The sequence below is a fragment of the Globicephala melas genome, chromosome 3, assembly GCF_963455315.2.
Source record: "Globicephala melas chromosome 3, mGloMel1.2, whole genome shotgun sequence".
Classification (NCBI taxonomy): domain Eukaryota; kingdom Metazoa; phylum Chordata; class Mammalia; order Artiodactyla; family Delphinidae; genus Globicephala; species Globicephala melas.
The window spans coordinates 88,394,992-88,410,669 of record NC_083316.1 but is presented as its reverse complement, the minus strand read 5'-3'; the positions used below and the strand labels follow the sequence as shown (position 1 = coordinate 88,410,669).

Here is a 15,678-nt window from a genome sequence, read left to right as displayed (position 1 = left end):
CCAGTTTGCAAGAAAATAGGAGGATGAAGGAATATGTGAAACTGCATCACAAGCTGCTAACAGGAAAATCCAAAATGAAGGAATTAAATGCTATAGAATAAACTACCCAGTTTCTCCCACAAATAAATGGCATTTTAAAAGTGGGGTGGTGAGGGGAACCTAGAGATTAAGAGATTATTCAAATGCAACATATGAGCCAGGTTTGGATCATGATTCAAATGAAACAACTGTAAAAAAACATTTAACAATTATTTGAGCATAGTCAGGATAATTAATAATATTAAGGAATTATTGTTATTTTAGGTGGTTAATGATAACATAGTTTTTTTAAAAAGAGTACTTATTTTAGCAATATATACTAAAATATTTATGGATAAAATAATAACTGGAATTTTCTTTAAAATTATCCAGTGTAGAAGAAAAGTAGGTGAGAGTATAGATGAAAAAAAAAGAAAGAAAATATTGACTATGTGGATGGATAGGTCAATGGGAGTTCATTTAACTATTCTCTCTTCTGTACATTTGCAAATTTTCATAACAAAACCCATTGTAAAAAGTTATCCAGAAGAGACAGACTCTGTGAAAAAAATTTAGAAATATTCCAACTAATTTATTTTGCCTATTTTTATTATATGCATAGAATTAAACGATGCAAATTAATTTTCTAAAAGCCTAAAAGAGCTATTTCAGTGAGTAAAAAATAAAAATTCTAAGTGATAAGAAAGCATTGTATCATCGTTTAATTGGCAGCATTTTTTTCTTTCATGAGAGTATATAAAGTAACAGTATATCTTATAATCAATAATGTTGTACATTCAGTAAAAATAAGATACCACTTATTAGAGACACTGAAATCTATTTCTTGCCAGGAAATGGTGACTAAACAATTTTTAAAGTCAAACAAGATAAAGTATTTCAGTGAATTTAAAAATCAAATTAAAGAAAGAATTCCAGAACGGAAAGACAAACCTTGATCATCTCTGCCTCTATCTGCTGATGAACACCTATATAACTCTTCTTCACCTGCTGCTTGTCTTTGATCATCATGGTGAGCCTGTGTAAGGGCCCAGAATTTAGGTCCTCTGCATGTGTCTTCATTATCCTACTAAGTTGTTCCGTCTGCTGAATCATAAGTAGCCAAGACTTTTTAAAAAATAAGAAATAAAATTAGCACTTGTATTAGAGGTTTCCACTTAGCTGTCTTCAGGAACTTTAAATATTTAGTTTTACACAAATTATTACATTAATATAAAAATGGCAGGTTTCTGGCAATTATGCAAGGAGCTATATGAGTGGTTCATATTTAATATCTTTAAATTCAAGAACAAATGCTTCAAAATTCAGTAATCAGAGACTGCAGAATTCTAGGACAGGATTAAGGGACTCTGAGAAGCCACACTTGCAGTCTTCATTTTACCACTTCTTGTTTGTTTTTCAACACACTGATATATTGCTTCTGCCCAAACCATTCTATTGCCTTAGTAAGGTTAACACTTCCTAATGATCAAATGCAACAGAAATTTACCCATCTTCATTCTTAACCTGTTTCTCTGAGGCATCCGATCCTACTGACTCACTTCTTCCTGAAACCCTCTTTTTTGGTTTCTATGGCTTCTCATCTTCCAACATGCTGGCTTGCCTTCCTCCCTTCCTAAAAATTCCTTCTCAAACTTTATACCTGCTCTTCTTTTGCTGTCTATGTCTTAAATACTTGTATTCTCTACATTTCTATCTTATCTCTTTTCTTAATAAATACCATTAGTTCTCAATGAGTTTTCTAGCCCAACACATTGCCTCAATAGCAGACACACATAATGGTGGGTTTGGGACAAGTGGGCATATGGATACTGCTGGAAGAACAAGTCATCTGTTTTTAGACTTTCTACCTTATTAATACTGAAAAAAAATAAAAGGAATGCTCTTCACTACAGGTCTTCAAAATTCTATTCAGAAACAGGTATTGGAGACTTTCCATGGTCAGAGAGGATCCATGGTAAAAATACAAAAAATAGACAAGGTATAGTGTCAGATATTTCACAAGAGTAATTTTCTACACTATTACCTTTGATCTGTGAATGAACAGAATTTCTGTTTCTGTTAGTAGTCCAAAATAATCCTAAATCAAAATTTAATAGGTATCTAAATCAAAAGTATAGACTAAAGGAAGCAAATTCTTAGTCAGAACTCACCAGGGTCTAACTTAGTAATCCTGCTTTTTGATACACTGCAATACGTTTTTTTAAAAAAGTAATCTTTGAGGACATTTCTTTAGGGAAAAGGGTCATTTTTAGTTGTGAGATGCTATTATGAACATGAAATAAGATAGATGGCCTACGAACTCATCATATTTACTTTCAAATTCAATAACCTCAGTACTAAGATGCTCGATACCACAAAGCCATTTAAAACTAATGTAGCTCCTCCATTAAAATATTAAATTTAACAAAGATGAAAACAAGAAAAATTATACAAATGTGGATTAAAAACATAATTTAAATTGCCCTAGTAATTCTTGTACCTTTGCCTTTTTCATTTGATATTTTCACTCAAAAAATACCATGTTAGAAAAACACTGTTATAGCATGTGCAGAATATTAAGACTACCAAAAATAAAGTGAGAGGAATCTGTTTCTTTCTCAAAAAACAAATATTCTCTATCTTCAAAAAGCAAATACTCTCTAAGTGCTTTGTAGCAATAAATTTTTGTGATTCTATGTAGGAGTCCTTGCAGCCTAGGGAGAAGCCTTCTTAGAAGCTAACATTAAAGATCACACAACTAGGTCAGATTGCCCTTCACCTCCCAGGAGGGCACATCTCATCCTAATAGCCCTGTTCACTGCAGTCACTGTGCAAAGTCAAAACCTCCTAAAGTATATATTATCACCCCAACTGTCAACCCCATATTGCCCTCAATATCTCCTATTCTGACCCAGCACACTATCTATAGAATCCTGTACTCTCAAGAACTCTTGCTCTATGATTAGAAAACTCCTTATACTTCTTATCAGAACTTTCCACTTGTCTTCTATCTGTAACAAAAACCTGGCTTGATCCTACTAAAAACAACCTAATACTGCTAATAAATATGCCCTCTCTTCCTAGAAGTCTCTGTTCTTCTGAAGCTCAAGTCACCCTTGCACATGAACAATCCATCAGAAACTCCTTCTGATTCTCCCTCCAAAGTCTACCACAAATCTACCCACTTCTCTTCATATTCACTGCCACCCCTTTTGGAAGATATGATTATCTCTGGCTGAGACTGTTGCAGCACCTCCTAATTGGTGTCCTCTCTTCTACTCATGCTCCTTTCCAAACCATTCTCCTTAAAGTAGCAAAAGAAATTGTCATCTCCTGCATAAAATCCTACACTGGCTTTCCTTTTCATTTAAAGAAAAATCCAAACTTCCTTCTAAGACCTATAGTGTCTCAGATTATGTGTCCTCTGTCTATCCTTTCAACTTCTGTTTTTGCCATTATCTACCCTGCTAAATAACTTCTAGTAGCACTGGTCTTCCTTTAATTTCCTAAACATTCTCTCTTCCTGGGAGCTCATCCTCTCTTTCACATAGCAAGATCCACCTCTTCCTTTAGGAATCAGCTAAATCTCATGTAGGTCTAATGCTTGCTATTCTTTATCTTAGCACTTAAAACAACTATTTATTTGTATGTATACCATTTTTTTTAATGTCTCCCCAACTACAGTGGAAGCTCCATAAGGGTAGTACTGTGTCTCTGTGTTCACTATTTTAGGTATTCACTGTGATGCCTAAAATAATAGCTACTAAATATTCTTTGAAAGAAGGAAGGGTGAGAGGGAGGGAAAGAGGAACAAATGTAGAATAAAACCATTAAGTGAAAATATGCCATTAAAAGATTTTTTTAATTGTTTCAAACTGGAATTAGATAGCATAGAACAATGCCAATTATGATGGGGAAGGAAAATTAACAAGTCTATCTTCAACTGATAAAACAACAGAGGGATTAGAGCAGCACACAATGCAATAAGAAGCACTGGCCTAAAAGGAATGAGTGAGTGTGCAAGAAAATGTTTGGGTGGTGTATAACTTGAATTAGACGCATGGCTGGAATATTTCTTAAAAAGAGAGATGAGTAAAACGTTAACAGATGCTTAATAAACAAACAAAGAGAAAAGATGCATTTCAACATTTATAATTAAACTGATATAGCACTTTGCAGATATGGCTCTTTAGTTCAGGCATAGCAGTGGCCAAAGCATAGATAAATTATTTGTTGATTAGGATAATTTGTGGAAGATAATTCCTTATCTGCAGACCATCTCATCTGCAGACCATCTGCAGACATTCAAATTGCTTTATTACACAGAATCCTGCTTAAGGGATTAATAATGTTCCTCATAATGGAATTTTACCAGTAGTCAGAGTCACTGATGCTGAAAGCTACAGACAGGTTAAGAAATAATAAAAAGTGAAAATATCTGAAGTTAATTTTAGAAAAATCTAATCACAAAACAAAATTATTTCTCAATTCCATCCACTCAATTCCAACTCAAATTCCATCCACAAGCTGCTCAAAATACATACACACTGTGACCTAACACCACGATAGCACTTCTAAACATAGGGCTTACTAAAATACGAAACACCAGCCTTTACTATATCACTCCAAATTTAGGACAGATGCTTCCATGTAATTAAATTGCAGCTCTCATATGGAACAGGGAACAATCATCACACTACAAGCCAAAACTATATCTAAAATAAAATAATACAGAACAAGATGAGTTATTTTTTAATCATTACGTGATAGTGTGAAAAATATAAAACAATATCTACTCAAAGGTAGTAGGAAATATTAGCAGCTCCTCCATAAAGTGGTAAAAACTCACTAGTTTAACTTACTTTGGGGAAATAGTCTAAATTAATTTTTAAAAATTAAATGTTAGAATTTTCCACAGAAAATAATTTATTCCATTCAGGTATATATAATAGCAACAGGTATGAAATGTAAAGATCCTATCACACTGCTTATATTTCCATATATTAGTAATTGTAATTAACAAATTAATCATGCATATTATCAGGTACTCAGAAATGAGATGAAGGAAACAAGAAAACACTGGTTTTCTTGATTGACTGATTGATTCCTTTGTACCAGGAACAATGTTAGAAAGAGGAGATAAAATAACCAGCAAAGTAAAGGACCTCTTCTGACCATGACATACTTTACTAACTGGAATCAAACTCATCTTCCCATTGAAAACAACTAGAAAATGGGGCATCATGTATGACACTCTTTTCATATATTGGACAGCAGGCAGCACAGGGCTGGAATCCCAAAGAGAAGTGAAAGGCCTAAAACTGCCCCAGTTGTCTTCCTGGAGTTATTTTCTTAAGGGAAGTACAGGGAGAAAATCAGAGATAAACAGACTTAGAAGTCATAGTAAAAAGTTTGATATATACCAATTACAATGCCCAATCAGAAATTTTAGGCAGGGGACTTGGCCATTACAGGGGTTAAATTAAAAGGTCAAGAAGAAAACTCTCTGGGCCTCACATAGCTTATACTTGTTTACATTTTTTTATTAAAATAATAATGCAAACCCTCACCTGATCTGAATTATCTTAAATTCTAAATATGTAGTCTGATTTCTTAAGTGCTAATTACGTCTTCCCAGAAGAAAAATAAAATGCTACTGGGAAAATCTTTAAAAATAAGATCAGCCAAGATGGAGTAACAGGGACCAAATTTACCCTTCTACCTGAAACAAGCAAAAAATGGACAAAAGATATGGAACAACAGTTTTCAAGACACTGTTTATCAGCCAAAGAAGAACAGTGATCACCAAGAAAAGGAAACAAACAAGGTGAGCCCTACAATTGCCCTGACTTACTGACTTGAGAGACTGCAGCACAGGAAGGAGAAACTGAAGGAGACACCAGCAGAATCCCTGGGGTGAGGAGACAAAGCTGAGAGTCAGGAAAGAGTAAGGCAACTAGAGTTCATGGGACAGACTACTGGAGAGGACAGAGGTACACAGAGAGAAGCCCAGAGATCTGCAGTGAGCCCCGCTCCATCCAGGATTCAGCACAACACTGATCAGTGCATGCCCGGGAGAAAACTACAGGAGCTGGGCAAAGAACTGGCTGAAAAGACTAAAGGGAACAGGACCTGGTGCTTACCCATGGTTGGGAATACTGCCCGTTCCCACCAGCCACACGGAAAAACTCAAAATTTATGGGGCATGGGGTAGAATACTCAAAAAAGTTTTACCGTCCTAGTGGGGAGTAATTAGCCCTGGAGTTAACACTGTTCTGGTCCTGCCTAACAAATCTTAAACTCAGAATCCAAAAGATCAAACTCTTTCCAAGTAACGTAACTGTGTCCCCAAACAAAACTCAACAACACATAGCAACACAAACTATCAAAAATGAAGCAGAGAGAAAAAAAAAATTTTTTTAATAAACAGAGTATCACTGAACTTTAGGACTTTTAGAGATCTAATATGTGTATAATTAGAAACATCATAGGAGACAGAGAGGAATAGGAAAAGTATTTGAAGAAATAATGGCTGAAAATATTCAAAACTTGATGAAAATGAAAAATCCACAGATTCAAGAAGCTCAATAAATCCCAGCACAAGAAGCATGAAAACAAAACAAAACAAAAACCCCACACTATCAGTACCGTACCTGAGTCAAACAGCCTTCCAACATTCAAATGTTTTATAATGATAATATAATAGTTTTCACAAACTGATTACATATATGAAACCCATCAATTCTATAACTCATTTTGATGAGTTTCTGGATAACTTATTTTTTTCTTACAGCATTTAAAATTTCCTCCCCTGTAAATATAGCAGGAATTGACTAGTCTCCTCTGCATGGTTTATATCCCAGTATCCAGAAATCTCTACAGGTATGATCTCATCTGGTGGAGATTTGCAAAGAACCAAAGGACTGAGTTTACTTAGTGAGTGAGCAAGAAATGGATCATCTGAGTTAAGTATGTCCTTTAATTTCAGGGGATTTCGGCTTCTCTAATGAAGCCTTTCTAACAATGAAACGGTTGAGGGACTTCCCTCGTGGCACAGTGGTTAAGAATCTGCCTGCCCATGCAGGGGATATGGGTTCAATCCCTGGTCCGGAAAGATCCCACATGCTGCAGAGCAACCAAGCCTGTGCGCCACAACTACCGAGCCTGTGCTCTAGAACTGAGCCTGCGTGCCACAACTACTGAAGCCCCCATGCCTAGAACCCGTGCTCTGCAACAAGAGAAGCCACCGCAATGAGAAGCCCACACACCGCAACAAAGAGAAGCCCCTGCTTGCCACAACTAGAGAAAGCCCGTGCACAGCAATGAAGACCCAATGCAGCCAAAAATAAATAAATTAAAAATAAATTTATTAAAAAAGAAAGAAAGGGTTGAAACTTTTTAGACCCTGTTATTCAAGTACTATAAATTCTCATATTATCAAACACTAACATCACAATCAAAACAAATCCTGAATAAAAATACTATGTAGACAAAAAAAATTACTAAATATTTTTAAATAAAATAGAATCAACATAATCAAAGTCAATATCTGGGTTCTAAAGAGTGGTACCAAATATGCTGAGCCACATCATCTCAGTCATTGCCCAATCTCAGCAGTAAGAAGAAAGCCATTATGACTACCAGAATATTGCTACTGCTACCAAAAAAGTGTAAGTCTAAGCAGGGACTTCCCTGACAATCTAGTGGTTAAGACTCTGCACTCCCAATGCAGGGGTCACAGGTTCGACCCCGGTTGAGGAACTAAGATCCCGCATGCCACACAGCATAGCCAAAAAAAAAAAAAAAAAAGGGAGGGAGACGCAAGAGGGAGGAGATATGGGGATATATGTACATGTACAGCTGATTCACTTTCGTATAAAGCAGAAACTAACACACCATTGTAAAGCAATTATACTCCAATAAAGATGTTTAAAAAAAAAAAGGTCTAAGCACAGATTCAGACCACGAAGGAAACTATATTACCTTTTCTTTTCTAATATTTTTCTTCAAATTTTCTAGACTCAGTGCCCCTCAATTGCTTGTGTTATTCTTGGACTTAAAGGCCACTCTTCTTGTTCTTCTGAGGAACAAAGATAACTGGCCAGAGTCATCTTTGTCCTTCAGAGGTAAATCACATAAGCTCAGCAGTCGGTCCTACCAAAAGTTACAGGTTGAATTAAAGACCTCCACAGTCTCTTCCAGCTCCAACACCCTGTGGTTGTTCTCTACTTAGCTACTTCCCTCATCATCCTCATAAACTCATTGACCTCTGTTGCTCATGTCCACAGAAGACTGCTTTGTTGATCCAGCTCTAGTGGATCTTTGTTAATACAGGGATGGCCTATTTGAAAATTTTAAAGAAAACAATAAATTACAGTAAGGAGATGTTTGCCTACTTCCCTCTAGTTTCTGGGTAATATTCCTGTTCTCCACCCTGCTGCATCCCACTCCCATTCCCCATCCATGTCCTAGAGAAGTGGTTCTGTTATTCCCTATTTCCTGTATCCCCAAAATTTCCTTGACTGGCTCTTTCAACTCAACATTTTTTACAAAAGCAAAGCCTTTGCCTTCCCCAATCCAACCAGTTCTTCCAGCTACTGCTCAATCTTATCTTTTTTGAAAGCCCCTCAAATAGACTTCTGGGGGGAAAAAAAAGTTAAAGCTCTGCATTTGTTTCCAGAAGGTATGAACCAGACTGTAGACTTAGGATACTCCCTTTTGAAGCTCTACCAAAGAAATGCTGTTTTCTTTTCTCATATCCTGTGTAATACAGAACCAAGAGGTGAGTTTGATGTTCTCCATTACTTCTCCCCAACTCCACCCCTATTAAAGCTAACCTTGCTTGTCAAGACGGCCCTTTATTCCTCCTCTCCAACACTGTCTACCTCTGATACACACATAGGCTTTTTCTTATTCACCCCTTACATCAAGATATGTGTCTGAGACACATATCTTCATCTTATAAATGGTGTCGGAGAGATTAAGTAATCTGTCCAAGATCATACAGCTAACGAATGGAAGAGCTCAGCTTCAACCCAAATCTACCTCTTACTGTGCTAGACTGGAAACAACCTAAGAAGTCTGGAGGATACAGAAGTATGGGAACCTAAAGACCCTTGCAATGAAGGACTACTTTGAGAACAAAATCTAAGCTAAACTGATGAGAGTACCTTATAAACTGGTTACATATTACATTAATCTGTATTTAGTACTTTATCATTAAATTACAAGCTTAAGAGCTATAGGGAAAAGCCATCTACTCTCTGTAGGCCACCTACTTTGTAGCATGAATAACAAACAGCTAAAGTGAAGAAGTCCTTCTAGGCCAAGATTAATGAGTCATTCTTGATATGACACAGTCTGTTAGAAGAAATGAAGATGAAAAAGAAAGAGGCCTCTCACTGTATTTGAATTTCTAACTAGAATAATGAACCACACTTCAAATCTTCCTAAACAGAACAATTAAGAAATAAATCATCTTCTTACCTAACCAACCCCAATATCACACTGGATAATTAGAAATAGTACCACTTTAATACTGACAGTACACATTTCTTTATGAAAAACATAAAAAACCAGGAAAACAAATGACTGGTTTGGGACTTTAAGTTTTAGAACATTTTTCAGAATGTTAAGTGTTATAGTAAATAACACTAATATTATAACATATTGTTTTTTACATAAAATGCATTATTTCAAAAGATTTTCTGAATTCCTAAATGTGCTTATTTTATGTCTGACTTATTTCACTTAGCATAATGACCTCAAGGTCTATCCATGTTGTTGCAAAAGGCAGGATTTACTTTTTTATGACTGAATAATATTTCATTGCATATATATACCATATTTTCTTTACCCATTCATCCACTGATGGACACTTAGGTTATTTCCATATCTTGGCTATTATAAATAATGCTGCAATGAACATGGGGGCATACATATCTCTTCAAGATGATAATTTAATTTCCTTCAGATGCATACTCAGAAATGGAATTGCTGGATCATACGGTCATTCTATTTTAATTTTTTGAGGAACCTCCATACTGTTTTCCAAAGTAACTGTACCAAGTTATGACCATTTGTATGTCTTCTTTGGAGAAATGTTTATTCAGATCCTCTGCCCATTTTATAAATGGATTGTTTGGTTTTTTGCTCTTGAGTTGTAAGTTCCTATTTTTTTTTTTTGCTGGTTTGTAACATTATATGTTTCATGTGTACTATATTTCTATTTCTGTATACATTACAGTATGATTTTATATATATAGATATATAGATATAGATATATATCGCATCTTCTTTATCCATTCATCTGTTGGTGGGCACTTAGGTTGTTTCCATATCTTGCCTATTGTAAATAATGCTGTGATAAACAGAGGGGTGCATATATCTTTTAAAATTGGTGTTTTCATATTCTTGTGATAAATACCCAGAAGTGGAACAGCTGAGTCATATGGTAGTTCTAGTCTTAATTTTTTTGAAGAATCTCCATACTGTTTTCCATAGTAGCTGCACCAATTCACATTACCATCAACAGTATACAAAGATTCCCTCTTTTCCACATCCTCTCTAACACTTGTTTCTTGCCTTTTTTGATAATAACCATTCAAACAGGCATGAGATGATACCTAATTGTGGTTTTGATTTGCATTTCCTTGATGATTAGTGATATTGAGCATCTTTTCATGTACCCATTGACCATTTATGTGTATTCTTTGGAAAAATGTCTATTATGATCCTCTGCCCATTTTTTAATTAGGTCTTTTGTTGTTGTTGTTGTTGAGTTGTATGAGTTCTTTATATATTTTGAATATTAGCCTCTTAATGGGTACATGATTTGCAAATATCTTCTCCCAGTTGGTAGGCTGTCTTTTCATTTTGTTGATGCTTTCCTTTGCAGGGCAGAAGCTTTTTAATTTGATGTAGTCTCATTTGTGTTTTTTGTTTTTTGATTTTTTGTTTTTTTGCTTTTATTTCCCTTCCCTGAGGAGACACACCCAGAAGGATATGCTAAGACCAATGTCAAAAAGTATACTATGTTTTCTTCTAGGAATTTTATGGTTTCAGGTCTTATATTCAAGTCTTTAATACATTTGGAGTTGATTTTTGTATGTGGTGTAGGATAGTGGTCTAGTTTCATTCTTTTGTATGTGGCTATCCATTTTCCCAACACAATTTATTGAGGAGACTATTCTTTCTCCATTGTATGTTCTTTGCTCCTTTGTCATAAATTAATTATACATATATGTGTGGGTTTATTTCTGGGCTCACAATTCTGTTCCACTGATCTATGTGTCCAATGTTCTGCCAATACAATGCTGTTTTAATTACAATAGCTTTGTGATATAAGTTAAAGTCAGGGAGTGTGATGCCTCCAGTTTTGTTCTCTCTTCTCAGGATTGCTTTAGCTATTCAGGGTCTTTTTGGTTCCATATAAATTTTAAGATTTTTTTGTTCTATTTCTGTGAAAAATGTCCTTGGGAATTTGATAGGTATTACATTGAAGCCACACATTGTTTAATGTAATAGGGACATTTTAACAATCTTAATTTTTCCAGTCCATGAGCATAGAATATCCTGCCATTTCTTTGTGTCATCTTTAATTTTTTTCAATGTCCTATAATTTTCAGTGTACATGTCTTTCACATCCTTGGATAAATTTATTCCTTGGTATTTTATTCTTTTTGTTTCACTTGTAAATGGTATTCTTTCCTCAATTTCTCATTCTGCTAGTTTGTTGTTAGTATATAGGAACACAAAAGATTTTTGTTTTATATTAATTTTGTACCCAGCAACTTTATTGTACTCATTGACTATTTCTAATAGTTTTTTGATGGAGTCTTTAGGATTTTCTATATATAACATCATGAAATTTGCAAATAGTGATGGATTTACTTCTTCCTTTCCAATTTGGATGTTTTTTATTTCTTTTTCTTGCCTGATTGCTGTGGGTTGGACTTCCAATACTTTGTTGAATAAAAGTATGAGAGTGGGCATCATCATCTTGTTTCTGATCTTAGAGGGATTTGCTTTCAATTTTTCACCTTTGAATATGATGTTAGCTGTGAATTTGTCATATATGTCCTTTACTATATTGCCGTACATTCCTTCTATACATATTTTATTGAGAGTTTTTATCATAAATGGGTTCTGAGTCTCGTCAAATGCTTTTTCTGCGCCAATTGAGATGATCATATGATTTTTATCCTTCATTTTATTAATGTGGTGAATCACATTGATTGAATTGTGGATGTCAAACCATACTTGCATCCCTGGAATAAATCATACTTGAATCCCTGGAAGAAATCATACTTGATTATGGTGTATGATCCTTTTAATGTACATCTGTCCCTCAGTATCCAAGGGGGATTGGTTCCAGGATTTGCCACAGACACCAAAACCTGCTTGATACTCAAGTACCACAGTTGGCCCTCCATATCCATGGTTCCACACCAGTGGATTCAACCAAACACATACCATATAGTGCTGTATTTACTACAGAAAAAAACCCATGTATAAGTGGACCTGTGAAGTTCAAAACCTGCATTGTTCAAGGATCAGCTGTATTGTTTATTTGGTTTACTAATATTTTGTTTAGGAATTTTGCAAGTATGTTCATCAGAGATAATGCCCTGTAATTTTCTTTTTTTGTGTTGTCCTTGTCTGGTTTTGGCATCTGAGTAATGTTGGTCTCATAAAATGAGTTGAGGCATTCCCTCCTCTTCAATTTTTTAGAAGAATTTGAGAAGGACAGTTATTAAATTTTCTTTGAATCTTCAGTGAAGCCGTCTGGTTCTGGACTTTGTTTTGGGGGACTTTTTTTTTTTTTTTTGCAGCATGCGGGCCTCTCACTGTTGTGGCCTCTCCTGTTGCAGAGCACAGGCTCTGGACGCGCAGGCTCAGCGGCCATGGCTCACGGGCCCAGCCGATGGCATGTGGGATCTTCGCGGACCTGGGCACAAACCTGTGTCCCCTGCATCAGCAGGCAGATTCTCAACCACTGCGCCACCAGGGAAGCCGGCGATGTTTTTGATTACTGTTTCAATCTCCTATTGATCAGTCTATTCAGATTTTCTATTTCTTTGTGATTCAGTCTTGGAAGATTGTATGGTATGATTGAAATTTTTATCCATTTCTTCTAGGTTGTCCAACTTGTTGGTGTATGGCAGTTTATAATATTCTCTCATAATCCTTTGTATTTCTATGGTATCCACTGCTATTTCTCCTCTTTCGTTTCTGATTTTATTTACCAGAGCCTTCTCTCTTTTTTCCTAGTGAGTCTAGCTAAAGGTTTGTCAATATTGTTTACTTTTTCAAAGAACAAGATCTTAGTTTAATTGATCTTTTCTATTTTCTTTTTAGTCTGTACTTCATTTACTTCTGCTCTGATCTTTATTTCCTTCCTTCTACTGACTTTGGACTGTATTTTTTCTTCTTTTTCTAGTTCCTTTACATGTAAGGTTAGATTGTTTGAGATTTTTCTTGTTCCTTGAAGCAGGCCTGTATTGCTATAAACTTCCACTTAGTACTGCTTTTGGCAAACCCCATAGATTTTTGGTGTGTCTTATTTGAATTTTATTTGTCACCAGGTATTTTTTTATTTCTCCTTTGATTTCTTCATTGATCCAATAGTTACTCAGGAACATGCTGTTTAATCTCCACATATCTGTCATTTTTCCATCTTTCTTCTTGTAGTTGATCTCTAGTTTCTTTCATACCACTGTTATTAGAAAGATGCTTGATATGATTTCAATCTCCTTAAATTTATTGAGACTGTTTGTGCCCAACATATGGTCTATCCTTGAGAGTGTTTCATGTGCACTCAAGAAGAATATGTATTTTGCTGCTTTGGGATGGAATGTTTTATATAAATCTAACAACTCCATCTGATCTAAAGTTTCATTGAAGGCTGCTGTTTCCTTGTGGACTTTTTGTCTGGATGATCTATTCATTGATGTAATTGGGGTGTTAAAGGCCCCCACTATCATGTATCACTGTCAATTTCTCCCTTTAAGTCTGTTAATAATTGCTTTATATATTTTGGTGCTCCTATGTCAGGTGCATATATATTAATAACTGTTATGTCTTCTTGATGAGTTGTCCCCTTTATTATTATACAATGTCCATCTTTGTCTCGTTACTGTATTTTGTCTGATATGAGTATGGTGACACTCACTGTCTTTTGGCTGCCATTTGCTTGAAGTAGCTTCTTCCATCCCTTCGCTTTGAGCTTATGTTTGTCTTTAGAGTTGAGATGAGTCTCCTGGAGGCACTATATTGTTGGGTTGTTTTGTAATCCAACCAGCCATAATGTGACTTTTTATTCAATCTATTTAATTGAGGGTGATTATTAATAAATGAGTACTCAGTACTGCCATTTTATCTTTTGTTTTCTGGTTGCTCTATATTTCCATTGTTTCTTTTTCCTTGTGTTTCTATCTGCCATTTTAGTTTGATGGTTTTCCATGAGATTTTTCTCAGTTTCCTTTTTTTTAATGTTTCATGTCTCTGCTCTAAATTTGTTTTGTGGTTACCATGAGGCTTGTATAAAATATCTCATAGATAAAATTGTCCTTTTTTCTGCTGGATAGCATCTTATCTTCATCTGCTTACAGAGGTTCCATCCTTTTCCTCTTCTAATTTTATATTTTTGTTGTCTCAAATCATCCCTTTTATGTTGTGAGTTCGTTACCAAATTGAAGTAGCCATATTTTTTTTTTTTTTTTTTGCGGTATGCGGGCCTCTCACTGTTGTGGCCTCTCCTGTTGCGGAGCACAGGCTCTGGACGCACAGGCTCAGCAGCCATGGCTCACAGGCCCAGCCGCTCCGCAGCATGTGGGATCCTCCCAGACTGGGGCATGAACCCGTGTCCCCTGCATCGGCAGGTGGACTCTCAACCACTGCCCCACCAGGGAAGCCCATTTTTTTTTTTTTTTTACTGTTTTTTCCCTCTAACCTTTATCCAATAATCAAGCGTTTAACAACCTATTCTGATATAGGGTTGCAATTTCCTGATTCTGTCTATTTATTACCTTAGTCATAGTTTTGTGCACTTCTGTTTTTTTTTTTTTTTTTTTTTTTTTGAGGGGAAGAGCAGAAAAGTCAACATCTCTTATAAACCATGTCTAGTGGTGATGAACTCCCTGCTAGGAAAGCCTTTATTTCTCCTTCATATCTGGAGGATAACTTTGCTGAACAGAGTATTCTTGGCTGACACCTTTTATATTTCAATATTTTGAGTATGTCATTCCACTCTCTCCAGGCCCATAGAGTTTCTGCTGAGAAATGTGCTGATGGCGGAATATGGGCTCTTTTGTAGGTTACCATCCTTTTTTCCCTGGATGCCTTTAACATGTTTTTTTTTTTTTTTTTTTTTTTTGCATTTACTTTGGAGAATTTTAACATAATGTGTCTTGGAGAAGGTTTTTTTATATTGAGGTTATAAGGAGTTCTCTTAGCTTCACGTACTGGATAACCAGTTCCTTCCCCAGGTTTGGGAAGTTCTCAGCTATTATTTCTTTAATTAAACTCTCTGCTCCCTTTTGTCTCTCTTCTCCTTCTGGGATACCCACTATTCTAATGTTGCCCTTCCTAATAGAGTTGAAGAGTTCTCATAGAATTTCTTTTATTTTTTAATATATAAATTTATTTATTTATTTTTCA

The 15,678-nt window shown here is 35.5% G+C and overlaps 1 protein-coding gene across 7 annotated transcripts in view; it reads right to left on the bottom strand.

Annotated features, from left to right (window-relative positions):
* Positions 1–15,678, bottom strand: part of FER (FER tyrosine kinase) — a 465,769-nt gene that overhangs the window by 390,205 nt on the left and 59,886 nt on the right. For 5 of the 7 annotated variants that reach the window (XM_070045166.1, XM_070045168.1, XM_030869913.2 and 2 more), the window contains one exon: positions 970–1,143. The exons of the other annotated variants lie outside the window; for them this stretch is intronic. In XM_070045166.1, the coding sequence (XP_069901267.1) occupies positions 970–1,143 (174 nt within the window). The remainder of the gene's footprint in view (positions 1–969; positions 1,144–15,678) is intronic. 7 annotated transcript variants of the gene reach the window in all.